Genomic DNA, 23,773 nt, shown 5'->3' with positions numbered 1-23,773 from the left:
CCTGCAATCCTCCCAATAAAGCGGTGAAAGCACAACTCGGCGACATCTGCAGTTCCATCTCATACCACAAATCCGGCCCTTCTGCACTTCAGACATCCCAGAAGGTGCTGCTACCATCATTACACCCCCACCAACCCCTACTGACATCCCCTAAAACAAGCTTTTTCCTTGGGACCCCAACCAACCTGTTCATTTTGAGCCCTCAGTTGGCTGGTACAGGCCTTTTTCTACTTACCTAACACCATTATTCCCCTCCACAACCCACGCCTACCAACTTCCGTTTCAGACCCACACACCTGAGAATTCTATCAACTATTTATTCTGTCCTGGTTCAGCAAGCCCTGGCTCGGGTTGGAGCTGAAACACCCTGGCCCACCGGTGAGCACTAGCGGCGTCCTCACGATCCTATACAGATCAAATGTCTACTTGACAAGGAAACCAAACCAGGCCAGTTGGAATTCCAAGCTGCCTCGAGAAAAATGCCTCATCTGAAGCCTATTTCTACTTCTCATTCTGGCTGTAACCCCTAGTTTTGCTCCTGCTTCCCTACACCTCGCTCCTCAACCCAGACCTCTTCCCCTACTAGCAGCTTCACCTTCATAGCTCCCATCCAGACCCAAGACATCACAGGTGTTCTTGTGTCCAGTGCCCAGACACCCAAGTGTTTTTTTTTTTTTTAAAGATTTATTTTATTTATTTATACAAGCACTGGGTACAGTCAGAAGCGCGGGAGGGTGAGAGAATTCACCAGAGCCAGAGCGGGGAGCAGAGCAGGCAGAAGGACCGAAGTACACTGCTGAGGGGAGCAGCGGGCGGCAGGAGAGGTCTGCGCGCCATGTGGGACCCTCCTCCGGTGTCCAGGGAGCAGCCGGGGATTGAACCTGCGCTGCAGAGGCTGCGGGCAGCTTCACAACCCAGCGCTCAACCCCTGTGCCACCGGGGAGGACCCCAAGTGTTTTTCATGTAAAGGAAGATACAATTCCAGAGACACCTTAGAAATGAAAACTTCACCCATCAAGACGAGGCCTATTTTAGGCTGGAATGGTCACGGGCGTCCAGCTGACCTCTAAGATGTGGGAGCCCAAGGGCAGCCCCTGCAGACTGCACCGCTCCCCCAGGTCAAAGTCACACGAGACGTGACAGCTACGCCCCACCTCTACTCTCCAAAGAGGAAACTATAGGCAGGTTAAGTTAGTTTAAAATTTTATTTTTTTTAATTTTTTTTAATATTTTTATGTAATAAAAAGTAAAAGTCCTTGTCCAACCATCCTTAGGGGGCATCTGTCTGTCTCACGCAGATCACTCAAGTTAATGGGGAAGAAAGAACAGGGGGGCCCAAGTCTGAGGTTATAAATAATAGAAAATAAAAGATCTTCCGTTTCCAGCGGGGGATAGATGAGAGGATGGGAGGGCAAGACAGGGTGGGGACGGGCAAGGGCAGAGCAGGAACCCCCCCGCCCCCGCTGGACCCTGGCCCTGCCCACTTTGAGGCCCTTCCCATTCAAGGTGCTTGGCAGGATCTCCCCAGCTCCCCCGGGGAAAGGGGGGTTTGGGGGGCTGGGACTGGTCCGAGCTGCTGGGGGAAGAGACATAGATCACTCTTCCCTCCACTCATGGAGGTCTCAGGTCGCGGCCAGGACAATCTTCAGTTCCCCGGGGGGTGGAAGGGGAGCTGCTGGGAGGGATGAGATTGAACTGGTTGGAGGGGAAAGAGAAGAGAGCAGGAGCATTAGAACCCAAGCAGCTGTCCCTTCATCCAATGCCGTCCAGTGTGGGGTGTGGGGGGAGTGTTTGGGTAGGAGCGGCCTCCTCAAGGTGTCTCATGGGGCTGTCAGAAGCACAGATCAATCGCTGTTTCCCAGTGAGCCAGTGCCCTTACTCGTGTGCCCAGCTCAGCCCCCCACACCCCAGCCTGGCCCTGTCTGCTGCGCTGACCTTACCTCGGCTAAGTCAGGAGACAGTCGGGGTCACTGAGAGCTGGGGAGGCAGTGGGGAGGGGGGCTGCTGGATCACAACTGAGCGAGGACGGAGGGAAGCAAAGGACAGAGCCAGGAGCAAGCCCCTGGCGGCGGCGACTGTGGCTTCTGCCCACCCTACATACTTCACAGACAGGTGCAGGTCGGCGGGCGCCCTGTGGGACAGCCCTGCCTCCAAGACCCCTCACTCCCCACCCAGAACCCGTGCATCCTGCCCCACCTGCAGCCCATCAGCTCTTCCATGCCAAATTCCCCCAGCTAACGAGAACTCACGAATCCTGTCATCGGCTCCTCCTGGAAATCCAGGCGCCTGGCCAGGCTGCTCACCTTGGGGGTGTCCGATGTAGGGGTAGGGTGAGGGTGTGGAAGCTGAGAGTGCAGGCACCCCACTCTGGGGCACCGCGCCTTGGGGGGGGCCCCCATGGCTCTGGGGTGGGTGCAGCAGCATCACCTGGGGCGGGTGGGGAGCCCCAGGGTGAGGGGGCGGGGCTGCTGTGATTCCAGTTTGGACATGGGCCTGCAGAGAACAAAAAGGAGCTGGGAGCACCACAGAAGTTGAGCTGAGCTCTGAGAACCCTAGTGCTGGGGTGTGGAAGACACCAGAGATCCTGGATGGGAAAGTCCCACAGCTTGGGTTCACAGGGCAACAGAGAAATGAGTCCCTTGGGCTCTTACCTGGGTAACATGGGCCATGTTGGTGAAGCCGTGGGGCAGCTGCTGATGGGCATGGATGGCATACACAGCGGCAGGTTGGGGAAAACTGCTCTGGGGGGACTGGGCAGAAGGTCCCGGTGGCAGAGAAGGCGGCGTGCCTGTCAGGGCCCCTGGGTGGTACAGATTCTGCTGTGGCTGTCCACTGCCCAGGTGTGGGGCCTGCCCCGCCTGGTGCTGTCAGGGGGAGGGGAAGGGTGAGTACCACCCACTCCTCTGGTACCCAGGCCCACCAACCCCAATCCTCCCCCACTGGGCAATGATCCCTAGTTCTATCCCTCTTCCAGCCACCTATATCCTGCCCCCGCTACTTGGATCCCCCAGGCAGGCACCTGGACAGGACTGGGGGCCGCATGCTGGGACTGCGGCTGGCTCCCAGTAGGCGTGGTGGCCGGCTGCGGCTGGTGGGCATGGAGCTGCGTGGCATGGTGTGGATAGGACTGGTGAACAGTGGCTACAGCAACGAAGAGGGAGAGGATCAGTGTCAAGCACAGGAGGAGCTGAGCACAGCCTGGAAGGGGCAGGCACAGCACAACTCACCATAAAGGGCTTGGGGGGTGGGCTGCTCTGCAGAAGGGTACTGAGGGGTGGACGACGACACAATGGCCTGGGGATGGCTCCCCGACGTCAGCATGCGTGGGTTGCTTTGAAGCATGGGGGCAAACACCGGCTGCAAGGAGGAGGAGATGGGGCAGTCAGCACTGAGTAGGACTTGGGAGACGATGCTGCCCAATGACCTATGCTCAGCACCACTCTGGTCTGGTCACAACTACCTTTAATATCTGCATGAACAAGTGACAGCTTCAATGCCACTTTGGATATAGTATCACACCTGGAGGACTTCTCATGCTATCAGAAAAGGTCACAGCATTTTCAGATAGAATGTATACGGGGTGTTTCTCTATGACAGATACATCCCCAATGCGGCAGGGGAAAGGTGGAGAAGCATTTGCAATAATCATACTAAGGAGATGCAATTTTACCTACACTCTTCAGACAAAACTAAGGCTCAAGTGTTCACCACCTTGCCACAGGCTATACCAGAGCCAGGATTCAAGCCTGAGCCTGCCACCACCACTCCAACCACTGCCTGCCTCTCATCCAGGCCAAGTCTAGGCGGTGGAGAAGACAACCACCAGCAGGTGCTCGTATGTACCACCCTCCGTCCCGTCCCTCCCGCGCCTCTGTCACCTGTGAGGGGTAGTGGGCCATGGGCTGCATCATGGCGGGCTGGCCTGGGAACTGCTGAGGGTTGTAGGGGATGTAGGAAGAATACGGTGTGGCAGCCACTAGAGGGGGGCCGGCGGCGGCGGCAGCGGCCTGCATCATCGGAGGGGCTGAGGCTGGCTGGTGTTGGTCCGAGCGCTGGGGGGGCAGGGAGCCTAGGGGTGGGGGAAAAATAGCGCAGAGCTCCAGCTCCGTTTGCCAGTAGGCACTCAGCAGTGCCCTCCCCCTCCACTGCACCTTCCCGTCTGCTCACCTTTGGCTCCCCGGTACTTGCCCTGCTGTCCAGGCACTGAGTTGGATACAGGATATGGATACATTTGAGGTGCCTAGAAATAACAGCACAGACAAGGCTGAATGGTTTGCTTACAAATGCCCCAAATAGGCATGACCTGGTCCCTCAGGTCAGCCCAACCAAACTTCTTAGCCTGGGCACAACTCGGTTTCCCTCTCATACCTGAACAGCTGGTCCCATATGGATCTGAGGTATGTAGGAAATGTACTGGGGGCTATACAGCCCACTCTGGCCTGTCAGCACCGGGATGGAGGGAGTTGAATGAGTCCGGGGTCCTGGAGAAGTTGGGGTACTAGTGGACTTATTCTGTAAAGGACGAGAGAGGACACGTATAAAGTATTTTATGATTCCTGTATCCCACCTCCCATACCCACAATTCAGTGTCCTGTGTGCCAAACACATTCAATACTGTATCTTGATTAAACCTAAACCAAACACCAAGCCCTACAATAGATTTCTCAAATTACAGGTGAGAAAGCCGAACCAGAGGTGAAGTGGCTCGCTCAAGATTACAAGCTTTCAAGTACAGGGCTTCAGGCCAAATCCCCTTCCGTGGCTCTTTGACCCCACTGCCAAGTCCCCCTCACGAAAACCAAGTCGACATCCTCCCATCCCATTCTCACCACAGACAGCAAGGGCTTTGTGGGATTAAACTCCTTGGCATTGGGGTTCAAAGTTGACTTCTTCACTTGTCTAGGAGAGAAAAATAAAATAAATCCTCATGTTTTGCCATGTCTTTCACCTGTTCCAACATCCCCCCAGCTCCCCATCCTACTCACTCAGCAACGGGACCCTCATCCTTGTCATCTCCCTTAATGAGGCCCACTGGGGGGCTGCCAGTTTGGCTTGGGCAAGATGGTGAGGGCTGCTCTGGCCCCTCAGTGCCTCCTGCTGATGGCAGAGGTGGTTTGTCCTCCTTATCCGATACGGACTCCGTCTTGGAGGAGACTGGGGACCCCATGGGCTCTGAGGTCAAGAGACCATCAACCTCCTTCTCCTTCCCTTTGGCCTCCTCCTTTAAGATCCGGGGAGGAAAAGGATCCAGACTGGTATCAGGAGAGCTACTGGGTTGAAGCTGAAAGGAGAAAAACAAACAGTACTATGTGGTCCAGACCCCAGGCTCTGCTTCCTTCTTTCACCTCATTTGCACTCATCTCCTCTGTTCTAGTTCCGTGCTGCTTCCGTAAAACCCCATAGCCTCCTCCCACCCCCACAGCACCACCTATCCTGCTAACATCCGAGCCCATTCCCATGCTTTTCTTACCTTAAACTGGGCCCCAAACTTTCTCAGTTCTTCCAGTTGAAAGCGTTTCTGTTCATTCTGCAGGCCAGGGACTATGAGAAACAATAAGAAAAAGGAAATACACACTTTTTCTTCTCAAAGGCTGACTACGGTGCCAGTAGCCAAAAGGACCAAGAAACCAAGGGAAAGAAAGGAACTCCTAAAAATCCTGTAAGAAAAATTAAGATCAAAAGGCTAACAGGCATTCTATTTCCAAATTCCAGCAACTTTCTTAGCTGAAATGCTCTCCTAATCAGAGTAATAGACCTCTGCAGAAAAAAAGAAAACTCACCTTTCCCAGCTATCCGGGACAACTCTTGGGACTCCAGAGTTCTCCCAGGTTCCTTGGCCGGAAGTTCTTTTACTGAGCAAGAAGAGAGACACCTGAAGGTCCTTCTGTCCAGAACCATACTTCACTTTGTACACAGCCCTCAACTGTTGGGCTCTTACCATCTGTGGGGGCGAGTGAGATCTTTGGAGAAGCTGGGGAAATGGAGCCTACTCCAGGATCCACAACTGATGATGTCACAGGGATGGAAGCTGAAGAGGTTGGTACCGCTGAGCCGATGGGAGGCTCAGGACAGGAAGCTGAGATTGGGGCAGGGGCAGCAGACTTGGGAGAGCGTGGTGGGTACATCCGGCCCACTGGAAGAAAAGGGAAAGCTGTACGATGGTTACTGCTGGTCAATAAGCAATGAATATAGATGACTTATTAGAAAAATCAAGAGAAATCCGCCCACTTCCTTATGCAGTATTACACACCTATACACACAGAAAGGCAGGGCAGGTAACAGTAACATCAGCAGGTAAAATGGTTTCATGGGCACCATGAAACCCTTGAGAGGTTAAAGGGAGCACTCATGGTGAATTCCACCTCCCTAAGCTATGCAACGCTGGCACAACTTTGTGTCTGTCAAGAGGAAACTGGAAATATTCTATTTCTCCTGCCAGATAACCTATACTGGGATTTCTACATGAGGAAAATGGAAAAATTCTTCTCTAAAAAGCATAAATTCAACTCCCCAAATCATGTCATATCTTAAAACAGTCTCCTAAATCAGTACTCCAACAAGTGGCATATTTATATCCCTTTACAAATTTCTTATCAATTTCTTCATATAACACTGCTGAAATCTTACCTGCAGGAGGAGGTGGAACAGAAGTTTCTCCAGAAGGCCTACCACTGGGTGAAGACAGAGTCTTAGCACCTCTCACAGGCCGCTGTGCCTTAGGGGACATGCGGGAAGGGCCTATTTTTTAAAAAAGATGGGGGAAAAAAAACAAGAGGCTGTTATAACATTACCACCACCAAAATGACTATCCTTCCAATAGTTTTAAACCTTTCAATTATCCTTCCCACTTCATTACCACCTCAAACAAAAGTTTGCTTCATCACTCACCTCCATTGATGCCACGTGTCTCAGAACCTGGGCCAGGGCTGCTGTTGTCAAGATGGTGAGGGCCACGAGGTGGCAAAGAGCTAAGGCCAGGTCGGCCACCCCGAGAACTACTGCAGCGAACTCCTCCCCGGGGACCTTCCCGAACTCGTTGGGGTAGAGGGATGTATTTTCCCTCCCTGGGGGTGGGGAAAGAGTTCAAAGAAGGTCAAATAACCAGATACGAAATTTACACATTTCAGCAATTAATTGTTCCTTTAAAAATCTACCTCCTGGGGCCTCCCCTGTGGCGCAGCGGTTGAGCGCTGGGCTGCAAAGCTGCCCACAGCCTCTGCAGCGCCAGTTTGATCCCCGGCCGCCAGGTGAGGGTCCCACATGGCATGCAGACCTCTCCTGCCACCTGATGCTCCCCTCAGCAGTGTACTTCGGTCCTTCTGCCTGCTCTGCTCCCTGCTCTGGCTCTGGTGAATTCTCTCACCCTCCCGCGCTTCTGACTGTACCCAGCGCTTATATAAATAAATCTTAAAAAAAAAAAAAAAATCTACCTCCTGGGGCTTCCCTGGTGGAGCAAGGAGTTAAGATGCAACATCTGAAGCTATTCACAGCCACTGCAGCACAAGTTCAATCCCTGGCCAGGGAGGTGACCCACATGGCGCAGCAGACCTCTCCTGACTTACCCACTGTTCCCCTCAGCAGTGTATTTCAGTCAATCTGCCTGTTCTGCCCCCCACTCTGTCTCTGGTGACTCCTCTCACCCCCCACACCTCTGGCCTGTACCCCAGTTCTTGAATGCATAAATAAATCTTAAAAAAAAGGAACTACCTCCTGCCCAACACCCCATGCACACACATGCATGGTTCCAGCTTTCCACACTATCCCACTGGAAGATCTGTCCTACTTAAATGTTGCGTGCTTATAGTTAAACCTAACCTATCTTTCATAAAGAGAATATGCAGAAAATAAATGACCAAGAATAGGGCCTCCCCGGTGGCGCAGCAGTTGAGCACTGGGCTGTGAAGCTGCCTGCAGCCTCTGCAGCACCAGTTCGATCCCTGGCCACGGGCGAGGGTCCCACATGGCACACAGACCTCTCCTGCCGCCCGCTGCTCCCCTCAGCAGTGTATTTCGTCAGTCTGCCTGTTCTGTTCCCCGCTCTGGCTCTGGTGAATTTTCTCAACCTCCCACGCTTCTGACTGTACCCAGTGCTTGTATAAATAAATAAATAAATCTTTAAAAAAAAAAAAAAAATGACCAAGAATATTTTAAAAATCTGAAAAAAACTTTATAAATACCTAAGTTTAGGCCTTGTTACCTTGGGCAAATTACATAACTAGGCTTCAATCTCCTAAACCTAAGTTGTCAACAATTATGTATTAATGGCAATCCCACAGATTTATGAGGCTAAAACAAGAGATATAAAGCTCGTGGCCCAAGCCCTAGACCACACAATGAGCCCAAAATGATTGCGCTGCCCCCATCAGTCACCTGGATGCCAAGCTGGGGCTCTCCCGCCCAGAACCCTGGCGCTGGACCGCGCTGTGCTTCTCCTCCTCAGTGCGCCCGTCATCATTCTCCATGGCAATCCGCAGGCGGTACTGGGGACTTGATTCAATCTCTCGAGCCAACTGGGCTGCACGCAGCTCCCGTTGACGAAACTCCTCTGAATTGTCTTTCTCTAAGGGCACCCTGGGAGGAGCAGCAGAACCACCGTCATGCCCGAAAATGAGAGGGAAAAGGAGAAACATGTCTATCAGTCCTATCACCATCTCAGGGATGTGGATGTTCAACCCCTTCAACAACTCAGCATATACTTAATGGGCAGGTCAGAAATGGGGTGAGGCCAACCTGGACACAGAAAACATGAACAAAGCTATAGTCCACCTAAAGACCTGCCTTCTGCTGCTCACCCCACACCTCAGGTTGCACCACACCTAGACACTCACGTATAAGACGAAAGACTGCTATCATAGGTGGTCTTTACACCGTAGTTCTCCTCATTGAACTTGAACATTTCATTGGGGTCCCATCCATTGGACTAGGGAGAAGGAGAATGTTTTAAAAACTCAGCAAGGAATGCAACAATGACCTATCATTCTCCACCAGGCTGAAAAATTTAAAAATCCCAACAAACCAAGAGCAGAAAAGTAGGAATATGGCTGATGGAAATACCAACTTACGAAAGCAATTACAGAGCATATTGGTAATAATTGGTAAAAGTGAAACCTTAAGACATCACAAATCCATTTCCAGGTTTATATCCTAAAGAAGTTTTGGCATATGTGCATGGGGATGCATGTTTTAAAAACTCAGTAAGGTGGGCCTCCCTGGTGGCACAAGGGGTTAAGGCGCAGCACTATGAAGCTACCCACAGCCACTGCAGCACAAGTTCAATCCCCAACCAGGGAGGTGACCCCACATGATGCAGCAGACCTCTCCTGCCTTGCCTGCCGCTTGCCTCAGCAGTGTATTTGAGTCAATATGCCTGTTCTGTTCCCCACTCTGTCTCTGGTGAATCCTCTCACCCTCCGCACCTCTAGCCTGTATCCAGTTCTTGTTTGCATAAATAAATAAATCTTTGGAAAAAACCCAAACTCAATAAGGTGGGCTTCCCTGGTGGCACACCAGCCCCTGTGGAGCTTTAAACCCGGCCAGCCAGGGAGCTGACCCACATGGCACAGCAGACCTCTCCTCTCTTGCCCCCGCTCCCCTCAGCAATATATTTCAGTAGATCTGCCTGTTCTGCTCCCCACTCTATCTCTGGTGAATCTTCTCACCTCCCCCACACCTCTGGCCTACACCCCAGTTTTTGTATGCACAAATAAATAGATCTTAAAAAAAAAAAAAACTCAATAAAGCACATTTTCAATAGGAAAATAATGGCATGGCAACAAAATAATCACAAAGGGAAAATTTTGTGAGTATATGATTAAGATAGTATACAGTAATTAAAAGCAACAAATTAGATCTATGTACCAATGTGGAAAAGCCAAAAACAGGCAGGAATAGTGTATTTCTGTGTAAGTCACACATAGCGAAATGATGACACACTTGCTCATAAAGCATTTTGAATGCATCTAAGTAGTTGCTTTGAAAAAGGAAAAGGGCCTACAAAATAATCAATGTCATCTATAATGTTTGTTAAACTGACAACAAAAAATACTTCAAACAATTGTTACTGTCATCACACATGATGAGAACAGGTATTTTTGTTATTTTCTGTGCCTTTCAATTTGAAAATTCACTGCCAGCAATTCACTAACCAGTCTGGCTATCTTAACGTTATGACTGTGTTGCTTTGATTACTGTAGCTTTAAAATACTTGAAATTATCTAGTTGTTGCCCTCTACAGTTTTGTTTTTGTTTTTTTTTTGAGATTTATTTATTTATGCATACCAGAGCTAGGGTACAGGACAGAGGTGGGGGTGTGTGGGTGTGTGTAAGAAGATTCACCAGAGACAGAGTAGGGAAGAGAACAGGCAGACTGACTGAAATATACTGCTGAGGGGAGCAGCGGGCGAGTTAGAAGAGATCTGCTGCACCATGTGGGTTGCTCCCTGGCCGGGGATCGAACTCATGCTGCAGTGGTTGCCGACAGCTTCATAGGTTGTGTCTTAACCCCTTGCGCCACCAGGGAGGCCCGCAAAGCAAATCTTGGCACCAAAAACGATGTCACTGTCTACACCCACACTCTGGAAGCAGAGCTGCCCAGTTCTTGAAGTTCTGGGGGAAGAAAACTGTACCATGTCAGACTCCAGGTCGTAGTCATCACTGTTGCTGTCACCGCCCTCCCAGCGCTGGAGCACCTTCTCTTTGTGCTCACCATTCACCTTCGAGTTCATGGCAATGGCTGAATCAGTGAACTTGTCTGCGGGGGAAGAGTTGAAGATCAGGAGTCAGGTGATTATTTCACAGCCTTCTTTCCAGCACCCACCACCCCCAAATGGCTCAGTAGCAAAAAAAAGTTTATTATAGGAGCTTGTATGTGTGACATAGTTGAGGGTTAAGAGATAACAATATGAAGAGCTTCATCTTAATAGCTTAACAGGAGCAAGGAGTTTAAAATACAGCAAAGCAATTACAAAGAACCACCACACAGGTTGGAACTCATCCATTCCACAATATTTTAAGACATTAAGACCTATTCCAGAAAAAAAATCCAATCATCTGTCAGAAAAAAAGAGGAGGGGAATCCAAATCATGTAGCTGCTCTCTGCCCTCTATTCACAAAGTGACTCTGACCTAACAGCCTGGCACCATACCTTTAGTAGCATAATTGAAGTCAACATTTCGGAAGTGAACAAGCATGACATCATTTGGCTTAAACACCATGGTGTCCACAATGTCTTCCCGACGAGGGCCACCTGCTGGCTCAGAAGCTTTCCGGTGCACAGCATCTACTGCTAGTTCAAACTACAAACACCCCATTTCAGTATCAAGAAATGTCAAGGCAAAAATATAACTACACTTTTCCTAGCACCACATTCTCATGTGCAGAATTTTCTCAACATGAGCCACAGGAATCAACGAAAGTTCCAAACTTCAAAACTTAGTTTTGAAGCACTTTAACATTAAAGTGCCCTCAAATTTGAGACCCACATCTTTTATTGCTTGAAGCGCTACTGCCGCATACACCTACAGTAACGAGTGGGAGTCACAATGTTGTACAACATTACTCAGTTCACATCTTTAGTGAGTCTGTTTCATTCTCCTCCTTCCTTGCAAATCCAAAAATCAGCTAATTTGAGTACACTGACCTTTGAGCTTAGAGTCTTGAAGATACCTTCATAGGTGGTGCCATTCTTCACCTTTACATCACAAGTGGAGCCCTAAGAATGGGGGGGGGGGGGAGGAGAAGAAGAGTGATTCCAGCAAACTGATGCATTACATTTCCCCAAACACTGACCGAGGGATTACCCACTTACCACAACAGCTGTAAGGAAATGCAGCATTCTGGAATTGTTATAGACACCTTCAAATACCTGCCAGTAACACAGACAAAGAAACCAAGTGCAGATCAGCATCTCACCTTCCTTCTAAATGCCCCAAACCCACTCACACCCATCTTGTATATGCTGTGTCCCCATCTTCTGCGTCCATCTGATCATTTCTGCTCCTAATTTCCCCCTATATTCTCATATCTACACCTTTCAGGTTTCTGCATAGTAGAGAGGAAAAGAAGGCACTCACCGGTGGGGGTCCCTTTCCTGTGCTTTGTCCCCTATAAAAAGGAAACAAATTAGTTCAATCTGTTCAATCTTGCACACAATTAGTTTCAAAGGACTTGTATCCTAGAATCACATACCAAGTAAAGATGCTGATATAGGCTACAAACCAATTAAAAAACAAGGTTTTCAAATCCTCATCTTATAGAGGAAGGAATAGGCATTAAAAGGCAGTAAACACGTTTCCTCCAAATGCCAACAGAATACACTTCCATCAACAGTTGTCAACTGTTTTAAGAACCAATTCAACACAACATTTTCACGATGGGCCAGGGATGCATGCTTTTACCCGACCCAATTATGCAGTATTCTGTACCCAACAGCACACCCCTGATGTAAAGGCGGCCCCTCACTGAACGCAGGTTTGGCACCCCGTAGTTCAGGGTCATTACCTCCCCAACAGAAAGGGCATAATCGTTTTCAGCAGCCTTATGCCCCAAATCCTGGAAAGAGGGCACTCCCTCTGAACCCACCCTTCTCGACCCCATTACTCATTAGGCCTGCTACCCACAAGGAGGGCACAGGTACGTGTCGGTGCCACCAACCGCCCGGTAACCCTGCTTTTCACCGGCTGATGTAACCGGCGGTTGAGGAGGGCGATGAGGGGGCCGTTGGCGGGGCTGGGGGACAGCGCAGCCGCAAAAGCCATCCGCCGGGAGGCCTCGCCCGCTCTGCGCCTGCGCACTAAGGCCCACGGGCCTCTTCAAAATCCCCCCCCCCCCCCCGCCGCGACCAGAACCCACTGCGCCTGCGTCTACCCTCGCTCAGAAGCAGCCGAGCGGGCGTCCGCCGCTCTTCCCCAAACACCGGGCGAGCCCTTCACGCACGCCCCAGGCCCCTGCCCTCAATGTTACCCGAGGCTCGCGAATGCCCGGGTCACAAGACAGAGCATCCGCGCGCACGTACGGGAAGAGCGCGCGCGCACTGGAGGTTCCCGGCCCGCAGTCCTCCCAGGTCCCTCCTTCCGTCCCCCCGCCCGCCCCGCTCCCCTCCTACTGGCCAGACCGCGAAGGGGGAGGCAGCAGCCCGCTCCCAAGTCCCTCCCTCCCCATTGGCCCAACTGTGGGCCGCGCGCCCCCCTCCATTGGCTACGGCCGGGGACCCCTTCCTGCAGCTGACTCCCCATTGGCTGAAGCCGGGGACCGCGAGACCCTTCGTGGTAATGGAGCCGGGGACCCCCATCACCTCTTCACCCCCCCCAATTCCTCCTTCCGACGGCGCTGGCGGGATGCACCCCGCCTGTCCGCGAAGCCCGGGCCCCGAGCCCAGACTAGGCGCCCATGAGCCGAGGACAGCCCCCAAATGCCCCGGTGCCACCCAGGAGCCCTTTCCTTCTGTCAGGACCTGTTAGAACCTGAGGGGTCCCACCCCCAGCTTCGCCGGGTGTTCCCACTCTCCCCGCCGCCCTCAAAGGTGGCCGGGCCAGGGGCTCGCCTCGCGCGGCGTGCGCTTATCCCGGCCCCGGGCCGGAACCGCGGAGCGACGCCTCCCGCAGCCCGGGCTCCGGCCCCGGCCCCCGCCCTTCCTCACCTGGCGCTGCCGATGGCCGCTGCCCCCGGCCTCTCCTGGTGTTGCGGCGGCGGTGGCTGCGGCGCCAAGATGCCCTCGGCTCCCCGGCGGAGCCCGCTCCCGGCCGCGGCTGCAGGCCCCAGGCAGGGGGAAGCGGCCACGGGCGGCCCTGGGGGAGCCGAGGCGGCGGCCAGGGGCCCCGGGAGGCCGCCGTTGGGAGGGCTGGTGCCCCCGGGGGGCCGGCGGGCCACGGCCTGTTGCGCGGGGGGCGGCTGCTGGGGCTGGGAGGTCTGTTGTGGCGGCTGAGGCTTCAACATGATGGCAGCGTCCGGAAGGGGAATTCGGGGGAAGGGTGGGAGCGAGGAGGCAGGGGCTAGGCCCCCGCCGGAGAGCGCGGGAAGCGAGGGGGATTGGGAAGCTGGGGACCCGCCGTTGGCGGGCGGGGGGAAGCCCCGCGGTGTCGGGGGTGGATCGAGAAGACCGCGGCGCGAGGAAGCGCCGCGAGGCGGAAGGGGAGGGGGGTCTCGCGGGCCGGAGGAAAGCGAGAGGGCGCGAGCCGGCCTGGCGCGCGTGCGCGTCGCCGGGAAAGGGGAGGGGGAGGAGCGCGCGGGCGGGAGCGCCCGAAGGGGGAGGGGCAGGGCGGAGGGAGCGGCGGCGCGAGGGGTCCGCGCGCGCCGGGGCGGTTGGCTCCGGGCGGGAGAGGCGAGGAAGGAAAGGTGACCCTCGCGCCCTGGCCTTTAGGGTGGGGAGGGAGAAGCGCGGGCGCTCACGCACGCCAAGGATTTAGGGTCTCTAAAGCTCAAACAGCCTTAGAAGCCGGCGGCCGCTGTCGCTTCACAATGAGCGTGTGAAGCGCTGGGGGAGGAGCCCGAGCAGCAGAGAGGAAGGAAGGGCCGGCCGCCCCGCCCACGCCGCCGGCGCTGCGCTGGGATACCTCCGCGGCGGTGTGAGATGTCACGACGTTGCGTGCAGTTCTTCCGCCGCTCAGGGGCCCAGAGGCGGAGTCTAAATGCAAAAAAAATCCCGGGACGAGACTAACCAAGTGGCTGCCCCTCTGAGGCGGGTGGTAGGTTTTGGGGGTAGTGAGTCTCCACCTTGTCTGCTTCAAATAAAAGACTGATGGGCATTAAAGTTATCCGTTTGAGAATGTTGATCTTTGCGGATAAAGGTATGCCTAGTCCTAAATTATTTTAATTTTCAATGTATTTAAACCGAAATGGGTTTTCACTGCCGTTGAATGAGCCTTTGAACTGTGGTAACAGAGACTGAGGCCCAAAGTTCCTACGGTCTAGTTCAAAACCCTTCATCCAACTCTGCAGATGAAGGCAACCTTCAGTCCTGCAAAATAGTTGGACACTAGGACATCAGGTTAAATGCTTTGGATACAGCCCTAACTAAACCACAGGCCCGCAGGAGTTCATGCTAGTGGTAGATTAGGACATTTTAGATGAGCTCCATTAGGTGAATTCAGCACAGGGCACTATGAGAGCAGACAGAAGTGGATCTAATCCTGCACTGGGTAACGTGAAATGATAAGAGGGTAAGAAGATGGGTTTCTAGGCAGGGAAACAGGAAGTGCAATCTAAGAAAACTTCAAAGCAGGGCCGAGGAACTTAATATTCAAGAGGAAGGAGATTAAGCAATGAGATTGGGAAGGTAGGTGACCTGAGACCAGATTTTAAAAGGGACTTGGACATTCTCCTCGAAGCAGTGGGGGGCCTTTTGCAGACCATCAAGAAATCAGATTTGCATTCTAATGGATTGCCCGTTGCAATGTGGAGAATGAAGACCCAGTGATGGGTCTGTAGTCTTAGTCCCAACAAATCTCTCAATATCTCAAACTCTGCACTCGAGGTATTGGCATAGGAACTCTTTCCAAGCCCTCCCTGCCAAACGTGTACCACCTAACTAAAAGTCTGTAGCTAAATACCACCCTCTGGGAAGTATTTCTTCACCCCTGCCTGGCACCTAGCTTCAAGTGCACTAGGTTCTCTTCCTGTGTGATTGCCGAGCAACTGCCCCCACTTTGTTTCTAACAGCTGCTTTAATTCTGTCTTCCTGCCAGTATCTGCTCCCTAGGGAGGGGGATCTTGTCTCTTACTCATCACTCTCTCTGCAGTATTTAGCACTGCACAGGAAGCCAATGAAATACTTTGGGAGGTGAATGGATCCAAGGGGTACCTTAAAGACCATGACTCCTGGATGTCATGGTCTGAATTTCCTGGCATTACCTGTACCGCCGGATGCCGTGCCATCTCTCCAGCCTCATGGACATTCCTGTCCCCTGACACCCACGTCCTCCTCTTACGTTCAACTTCTGAGTTTTCACCCCATTAAAATCCATTTCCACAAGGTGACTTGTCCTCAGTCAGCTTTGCCTTTGTGCATGCCGTTCCTTACCTGCTTTCTCATGCTCCAAGTCAGCTGTCAGCCCTTCCAAACATCATAGTATGAACTCCCTCCCAGAGCAGTGAGCTGGTGTTTATAGGGTTGTCCTTTCCAGTAGAGTCGTAGGTCATAAAAGGCAGTGACCAGGGCTGTATTTTACTCATTTCCCTATCCTGCATGTCCACCTCAGTGGCTGGTGCACAGTCACTCAGTAAATTGGTAAACAGAATGTTGTCTTATATGCAATTTAGAAATTACATCACTGTGATTTGATATGGAGTGATTTCCAGGGTACATTGCTAAGTGAAGAAAGCAAAGTTCAAATGTTTATATGTAAATTATACCTCTTGTGCAAGAGGAAATAAGAAAACAAATACATCTGCAAATTTCTAAGAAAAACACAAGAATAAACCAAAAATTAATAAAATTGGTTATCAATGAAAGATAAGGGGAGGGTCTTCCTGGTGGCGCAAGTGGTTGAGTGCAGCACTGTGAAGCTGTCTGAAGCCTCTGCAGCACAGGTTCAATCCTGGCCAGGGAGATACCCTCATGGCACGGCAGACCTCTCCTGTCTCACCCACTGCTCCCCTCAGCAGTGGATTTCAGTCAGTCTGCCTGTTTTGTTCCCCACTCTGTCTCTGGTGAATCCTCTCACCCTCTGGCACATCTGGTCTGTACCCCGTTCTTGTATAAATAAAAAAATCTTTAAAAAAAAAAAGAAAGAAAGATAAGGGGAAATGAGGATTCTTTGGTTGCTGGGTAACATTCTTTTTGTTGACAGCAACAACTCAGATTGAGGAAAGGGAGACACTTCTTTGAGTAGTCCCTTTTTCATAAAGTTTTGATCATGTTAATTGTTCTCCTATTCAAAAAGTGAATGATCAAGCAAATTAACAGTTAGTGAATTGAGATAAATACTGAAGTTCTTGGTAATCTTTCAACTTCCCTTTCAAACACATCTTTGAAATTGTTTTCAAAATAAGGAATTTGCACATAAATACATATTTATAATTTATAAGTATTATAATTTTGATAAGTACATTTATAATATACTTATAAATAAGGGGTCTCCCTGGTGGTGCAAGGAGTTAAGTCTCAGCACTTAAAAAAAAATAAATAAGTAAAAATTGATACCTCTCTAAAGTTAGGGAGAGTAACTCATCTGATTATGTATATCGAACATCCACAAACCCATGATAAAACTGTGAGCACTTTGTGGCTCTCAGAAGTACCCCTAGGCATAGCCTAGTGTTCACTGCATTTTACTAAAGTGTAGCTAAGGAGAAGGAATACCAGAGAGAGGCTCACTGATACTGGGGCCACATTGATACAAATAACGAGGCCGTACACCTCACTTAAGACGTGACCTCTTCCAGGGATAGTGTCTGGAAGCATGCAGAATGGCCTGACTCTGACATCCCTCACTTCAGCCTCCAACAGCACTGTCCCAAGCCCTGTAATAAAATCATTTACCTTTATACCAAGAAGGTTGGGAGAGCACCAAATCCACAGGTGGCCAGTGCCCAGGCCAATCTCAAGGTGTTGCGAGACCTGAAGTTCTTTTTTTTTTAAGATTTATTTATTTATGCACACAAGAACTCGGGTATAGGCCAGAGGTGTGGGAGGTAAGAGGATTCACCAGAGACAGAGTGGGAAACAGAACAGGAGACTGACTGAAATATACTGCTGATGGGAGCAGCGGGCAAGACAGGAGAGGTCTGCTCCGCCATGTGAGTCACCTCCCTGGCCTGGGATCAAATTCATTCTGCAGTAGCTGTGGATAGCTTCACAGTACTGATGCTTAACCCCTTGTGCCACCAGGGAGGCCCTGAGACCTGAAGTTCTTATAAGCTTGTCTGGGACAAAAACCAATGTGAAGGCCTGCGGTAGTTCCACAAGTGCTAATGTGTCCCACTCCCAATCAAGTGCCCTTTTCTTAACAAGGAGCAGAAATCATTGGGGAAGTGTTGAAAGCACAAGCATAGACTCAGGAAGCTAAATGAAAAACGAAACTTTTATGAGTAATAAAAAAAGTCCAAAGAATGGCCGGTACCACAAGATGAGACATTCACCATGTCAACTACTCCCCAACACACATCCTGTGGGGATAATTTTCCTTCTTAAAGGCCTGAACCCTTCCCAAGAGGCACCATCTGGTAGCAGAAAGAACAGAGTATGTCCCGGGAGGGAATTCTAGCTCGCCTTTGTTTCTTACCGACTAGGGGAAGTGATTGGGCCTCTGGGGCTCCAGTCTCAATGTGCAAAGGGAAGAACTGGATTGGAGGAACTGGATTGGAGGAGAGACGCCAAGCTCTGGCCTGCAGGAGACAGAGTGTGAACCAAGCAGGCATGGGGCAAACTGGAGAACGTGCCTTGTCCCATAAGGTGTCTGTCTCACCTCCAACAAACTTCTGCCAGGTAGGGATGTGTCCCAGGGCTAGCACAGATCTCAATTTTTTTTAAAAAAATAGGCATGAAGTTTGGGTTTTTTTGTTGAAATCTCCCATTTTTTCCTCCCCCCTCTGGAGATAATCTGTGTGTCAAGTACAAGTCCATAAGTCACCAGTGACTATCCACTGGGTTGAATTAATTCCAATATCTGCCATTCTCCTTAACCAGTTAGAGTATAAGCCTATAATCAATGTCTTTCCAGTATCTTCTGCCTGTGTTTCTTTCTACTGTTGACAAAAAATATCTTTGACATCCAAATATGGTAGGAGGACCTGCTTTAGGCTTCATCAAGGAAGGTAGGCATACCCTCACCGTGCTTTGCAGCTATTTTGTGAATATGTTTCTTTTATGACATCTTTTCTTTCCTTTCTAGAAGAAGATTTTGCCATTCTCTTTTTTGTTAACTACCTGGATAGGAAATAGAAATTCCAGAGGCTTTCACACCCAGCTGCCATGTTCTCACTCCTTGGGCCAGAGAGCCAATATGGGCATCTGAGAGTTGCCAGAGGTGTCTACTCCAATTATACTCTTGGGAAGTTGGAAATAACCACTGGGCAGAACTGTGGACCAGCTGAGCCCTCTGCAAGCTGGACTTGAGCTAAGAATCTATGTATTACCTGACCAACTTCAGCTGACACTTTGATTAGGGGCCACCATGGGATTTGGATCCCTAGGAATTAGCATCAATTCAGAGCCAATCTCTAGTAATCCTCAAAAGATGTGTGGGCCTCCTCTGGTGGTGCAGGCGGTTGAACGCCGCGCTGTGAAGCTGTCTGCAGCCTCTGCAGCACCAGTTTGATCCTTGGCCAGCCGGCGAGGGTCCCATATGGCGAGACAGACTTTCCTGTCTCACCCACTGCTCCCCTCAGCAGTGTACTTCATCAGTCTGCCTGTTCTGTTCTCTGCTCTGTCTCTGGTGAATCCTGTCACCTTCCCACGGATCTGGCCTGTACCCTGGTTCTTGTATAAAATAAATAAATCTTTAAAAAAAAAGATCTGGTGCATTCTCCTTCCTAATGCACAGGCAAGTAAAAAAACCACAGTTCCTTTCTCAAGGTGATCCAACCTCCCTTTCAATCAAGGTGCTCTGGCTCAAGAGGACTAGAGACTGGGAGAGAGATCATGACTCTCCACTTTAGATTACTGCTACCAAAGCAAGATATTTTTTGTCTGATACATAGATCAAGTGGATTTTTAGTAGGCTGCTCATCTATTTGTTCTAAGGAACAAGATGAGCAATTAGGCACTGCCAAAGATTGCTCTGAGCCAGGGCATTTTGATTACTGATGCCCAGTACAGCAGATACATTGGCTTGTCTTTGATAATATACTATCATTTGGCCTCTCCTATCTCAGGTTTCCATGATGCCATTAAAATCAGGGAGCCCGTTGCAATGGCAGCATCCTCCATGGATGTACCTGGTTTACACAAACACAGAGCAACAGCAGAGCTTTCAAATAATGCAGGTGCTTTCCTCACTAATGTATTTCCCAATGCTTTTCCTGGAGGAAGCGTCTTCTAGGCCTCCTTATGAGATGTAGGTAGGAGGTGAATATATTGACAGCACATGATCAGTCTATTCTGATAGTCCTATCTCCCTATGTCTTTAGATTCCCTACTCCACATCACAGCAGGGAAATTCTGGCATCTCAACTTTCTTAAATGTAGGACATTCCTGAGTTCAAATTTCAGTCAACTTACCAGATTTACTGTTTGAGCCACTTCAAGTTACATAAGCCAACACACAAAATCCAAACTTGCTAATAAGGGGCCTCCCTGGTGCACAAGCGGTTAAGCACAGCACTATGAAGCTGTTCCCAGCACTGCAGCAGGAGTTCAATCAATCCCTGACTGGCCAGGGAGCTACCCACATGGCACAGCAGACCTCTCCTGCCTGCCCGCTGCTCCCCTCAGCAGTGTACTTTGTTCAATCTGCCTGTTCTGTTCCCCACTCTGTCTCTGGTGAATCTTCTCACTCCCTGCACCTCTGGCCTGTACCCCAGCTCTTGTATGCATAAATAAATCAATCTTAAAAAAAAAAAAAAAGGCAGATGGACAGAAAGCACTGCTGAGGGGAGCAGCAGGAGCAACAGAAGAGGTCTGCAGCACCATGTGGGAATCTTCCTGGCCAGGCAGGAATTGAACCCGCACTGCCGAGGTTGCGGACAGCTTCACAGCGCTGTGCTCAATCCGCTGTACCACCGAGGAGGGCCATCTTTTTCATTTTTTTTTAAAAAAAGATTTATTTATTTATTTATTTATACAAGTACTGGGTACAGGCAGAAGCGCAGGAGGGTGAGAGAATTCACCAGAGCCAGAGTGGGGATCAGAGCAGGCAGGAGGACCGAAGTACACTGCTGAGGGGAGCAGCGGGCGGCAGGAGAGGTCTGCGCGCCATGTGGGACCCTCCTCTGGTGGCCGGGGAGCAGCTGGGGATTGAACCAGCGCTGCAGAGGCTGCGGGCAGCTCAACCGCTGCGCCACCAGGGGAGGCCCATCTTTTTCATTTTTTAATGAAGAAATTCTGCAGTGGTGAAATTGTCTATATTCTTTTTTTTTTTTTTTTTTGACTGTTGCTTTCCTGTGAGGTAAGATTATGATGATACTTGATCTGGTAAAATCAACATAAATTGTATTTTTCTAGCACCCCTCTAGCATTAGTAAATACAAACATTTTGCCATCAAGTTCAATAACAAAATAATCTACACTTGAGTCACACTTTACCCTTCTTATTTTGGAAAAAAAAACTGGTCTTTTTTTAATTAAGTCACAGTATAACATGCATGAAAACACTGTCCCAGTCAATAAACTGCCCTTGTGATTTGCAGTGTCCCCATAGTTGATGAGAGGCCAGCCCACACACTCTAGCCAAACCGCTTAGTTTTGCTAATACAGCTCAACAGCAGTGATAGACGATAAGTAAACGACTAGGTTTGTCTGTTTTGGCAAAACTTTGTAGACACTGAAATTTGAATTTAATATAATTTTCATATCTTTTTTTTCCAACTAACCAAAATTGTAAAAATCATTCTTTGTTCTCAGCCACACAGAAACAGGTAGTAGGCTAGATTTAGCCTGCGGGCTCTAGTTTGCCAACCTCTGATCTAAGCATAGATGAGTCACAAATGCATATCTCAAGTCATAATTTGTACTCTGAACTCCATGCTTACATATGCAACTGCCTTTTTGACATGTCTATTTGCATCCTATGGGTATATAAAAAAGAAACCAATTAGTCTTGGTTATGTTTTTATCAAAATTTTGTAATGAAAAACTTTAAAAGTACAAAATAGTTGAAGGAAAAATTTGGTGTACAACTGAATACCCACAAGCAAGATTTGCTCAATAACATTTTGCTATACTTCTCTTATCACATAGTTATCCATCTATTCCATTTACGCTTGTCAAAGTTAACTGAGTAAACTCAGTACATTTCACCCTAAATATGTCAGCATGTATATGTTTATGTAAAGTTCAATGTTTATTTGATAGTTTTTTTTCCTTTCATGGTAAAATTCACATATAATGTTCTCAAGTTTTATGTAAATAAAATCAACAATATGCATTCTTTTTTTTTTTTTTTTGTCTAGCTTCTTTCACTTGGAACTAATGTTTTGAGATTAATCCAAGGTATCAATAATTTGTCCTTCTTATTGTGGAGTAATATTCCATCTTATAAGTATTTCACAATTTGTTTATTCACTCACCTATTGATGGGAATTTGAGTTTTCAGTTTTTTGCTGCTATAAGAAACATTTTTTTTAAAGATTTATTTTATTGATACAATAGATGGGATACAGGCCAAAGGCGTGGGAGGGTGAGAGGATTCACCAGAGACAGAGTAGAGAGCAGAACAGGCAGACAGACTGAAAGCACTGCTGAGGGGAGCAGTGGGCGAGACAGGAGAGGTCTGCTGCGCCATGTGGGTATCTCCCTAGCCGGCCGGGAATTGAACCCACACTGCAGAGGCTGTGGACAGCTTCACAGCGCTGCACTCAACCCACTGCGCCACTGGGGAGGCCCTATGTTAACATTTTTATGAACATTGCCAAACAAGACTTTTAACAACATGTATTTCACTTTCTTTTCAATAAATACTAAATTTAGAATAGCTGGATCACAGGGTAGGAGTAGTCTAACTTTTCAAGAAACTGCAAAACTCTTTCTACTGACCACATGTGAGAGTTTGAGATGCTTTACTTCCTTGTCAATGTTTTTAAGTGCAATCTTTAAATTTGGCATAGTTTCTCATTGTGCTTTCTTCTGGAAGTGTAACAGTCTTAGATTTTACATATTGGTCTGTGATCCATTTTGAGTTACTTTGTGCATATGGAATGAAGTAAGGATTGGAGTCTCAGAAGGTGGAGAGATGGAGATCTTTTGAAGCACCATTTGTTGAAAAGGCTATTGTGTCTCTATTGCACTGTATTAGTGCCTTTGTCACAAGTCAGTTTCCAAATAGGTGTGGATTTGTTTCTGAATTCCCTAATCTGTTTAACTGACCAGTCTGGCTATCGTAACATTATGACTGTGTTGCTTTGATTACTGTAGCTTTATAATATTTGAAATTATCTAGTTGTTGCCCTCTATGTTTTTTTTTTTTTTTAAAGATTTATTTATTTATGCATACAAGAGCTGGGGTAAGGCCAAAGGTGTGGGGGTGGGGGTGAGAGGATTCACCAGAGACAGAGTGGGGAGCAGAAAAGGCAGACTGATAGAAATACACTGTTGAGGGGAGCAGCGGGTGAGACAGGAGAGGTCTGCTGCGCCATGTGGGTAGCTCCCTGGCTGGGGATCGAACTCATGCTGCAGTGCCTGCGGATAGCTTCATAGGTTGTGTCTTAACCCTTTGCACCACCAGGAAGGCCCTGTTGCCCTCTACTTTGTTCTTTTTCACAGTTGTGTGGCTACTCTAGGTACTTATCCTTTCCACAGACATTTTTAAAATAACGTCGATTTCTACCAAGCAGTCTGCTGGGATTTAGTTTGGTGTTACATTGGTCTGTAGACTAATTGAGAATTGTTATTATAACAATATTGAGTCGGGGCCTCCCCAGTGGCGCAGCAGTAGAGTGCTGGGCTGCGAAGCTGCCTGCAACCTCTGCAGCGCTGGTTCGATCCCTGGCCACCGGCGAGAGTCCCACATGGCACGCAGACCTCTCCTGCCGCCCGCTGCTCCCCTCAGCAGTGTACTTTGGTCCTTCTGCCTGTTCTGCTCCCCGCTCTGGCTCTGGTGAATTCTCTCACCCTCCCACATTTCTGACTGTACCCAGTGCTTGTGTAAATAAAAAAACAAACAAACAAACAATATTGAGTCT

General features: G+C 49.4%; 1 protein-coding gene across 33 annotated transcripts; it reads right to left on the bottom strand.

The window, feature by feature from the left end:
- Positions 1-1,522: 1,522 nt before the first annotated feature.
- ATXN2L (ataxin 2 like) lies at positions 1,523-13,933 on the bottom strand (the record flags this gene model as incomplete). Of its 33 annotated transcripts, none has more annotated exons than XM_084249788.1 (23): positions 1,523-1,672; positions 2,250-2,493; positions 2,652-2,864; positions 2,999-3,141; positions 3,228-3,357; positions 3,879-4,069; positions 4,168-4,240; positions 4,369-4,512; positions 4,830-4,899; positions 4,986-5,281; positions 5,471-5,541; positions 5,781-5,852; positions 5,939-6,151; positions 6,628-6,738; positions 6,889-7,064; positions 8,371-8,571; positions 8,829-8,920; positions 10,626-10,750; positions 11,145-11,295; positions 11,640-11,711; positions 11,808-11,864; positions 12,073-12,103; positions 13,638-13,933. In XM_084249788.1, the coding sequence occupies 23 exons, from the start codon at positions 13,931-13,933 to the stop codon at positions 1,623-1,625; spliced, it is 3,222 nt and encodes a 1,073-aa protein (XP_084105914.1). The 33 variants fall into 33 exon arrangements, with proteins under 33 accessions (XP_084105914.1, XP_084105887.1, XP_084105888.1 ...); XM_084249761.1 differs by having other exon boundaries at positions 1,523-1,695; positions 3,020-3,141; XM_084249762.1 differs by having other exon boundaries at positions 3,020-3,141.
- Between the last annotated feature and the right edge of the window lie 9,840 nt (positions 13,934-23,773).

Source organism: Talpa europaea, assembly GCF_964194135.1.
Source record: "Talpa europaea genome assembly, chromosome: 12".
Classification (NCBI taxonomy): Eukaryota; Metazoa; Chordata; class Mammalia; order Eulipotyphla; family Talpidae; genus Talpa; species Talpa europaea.
The sequence above is the reverse complement of the archived record's forward strand: the minus strand, read 5'-3'. Positions and strand labels throughout refer to the sequence as shown.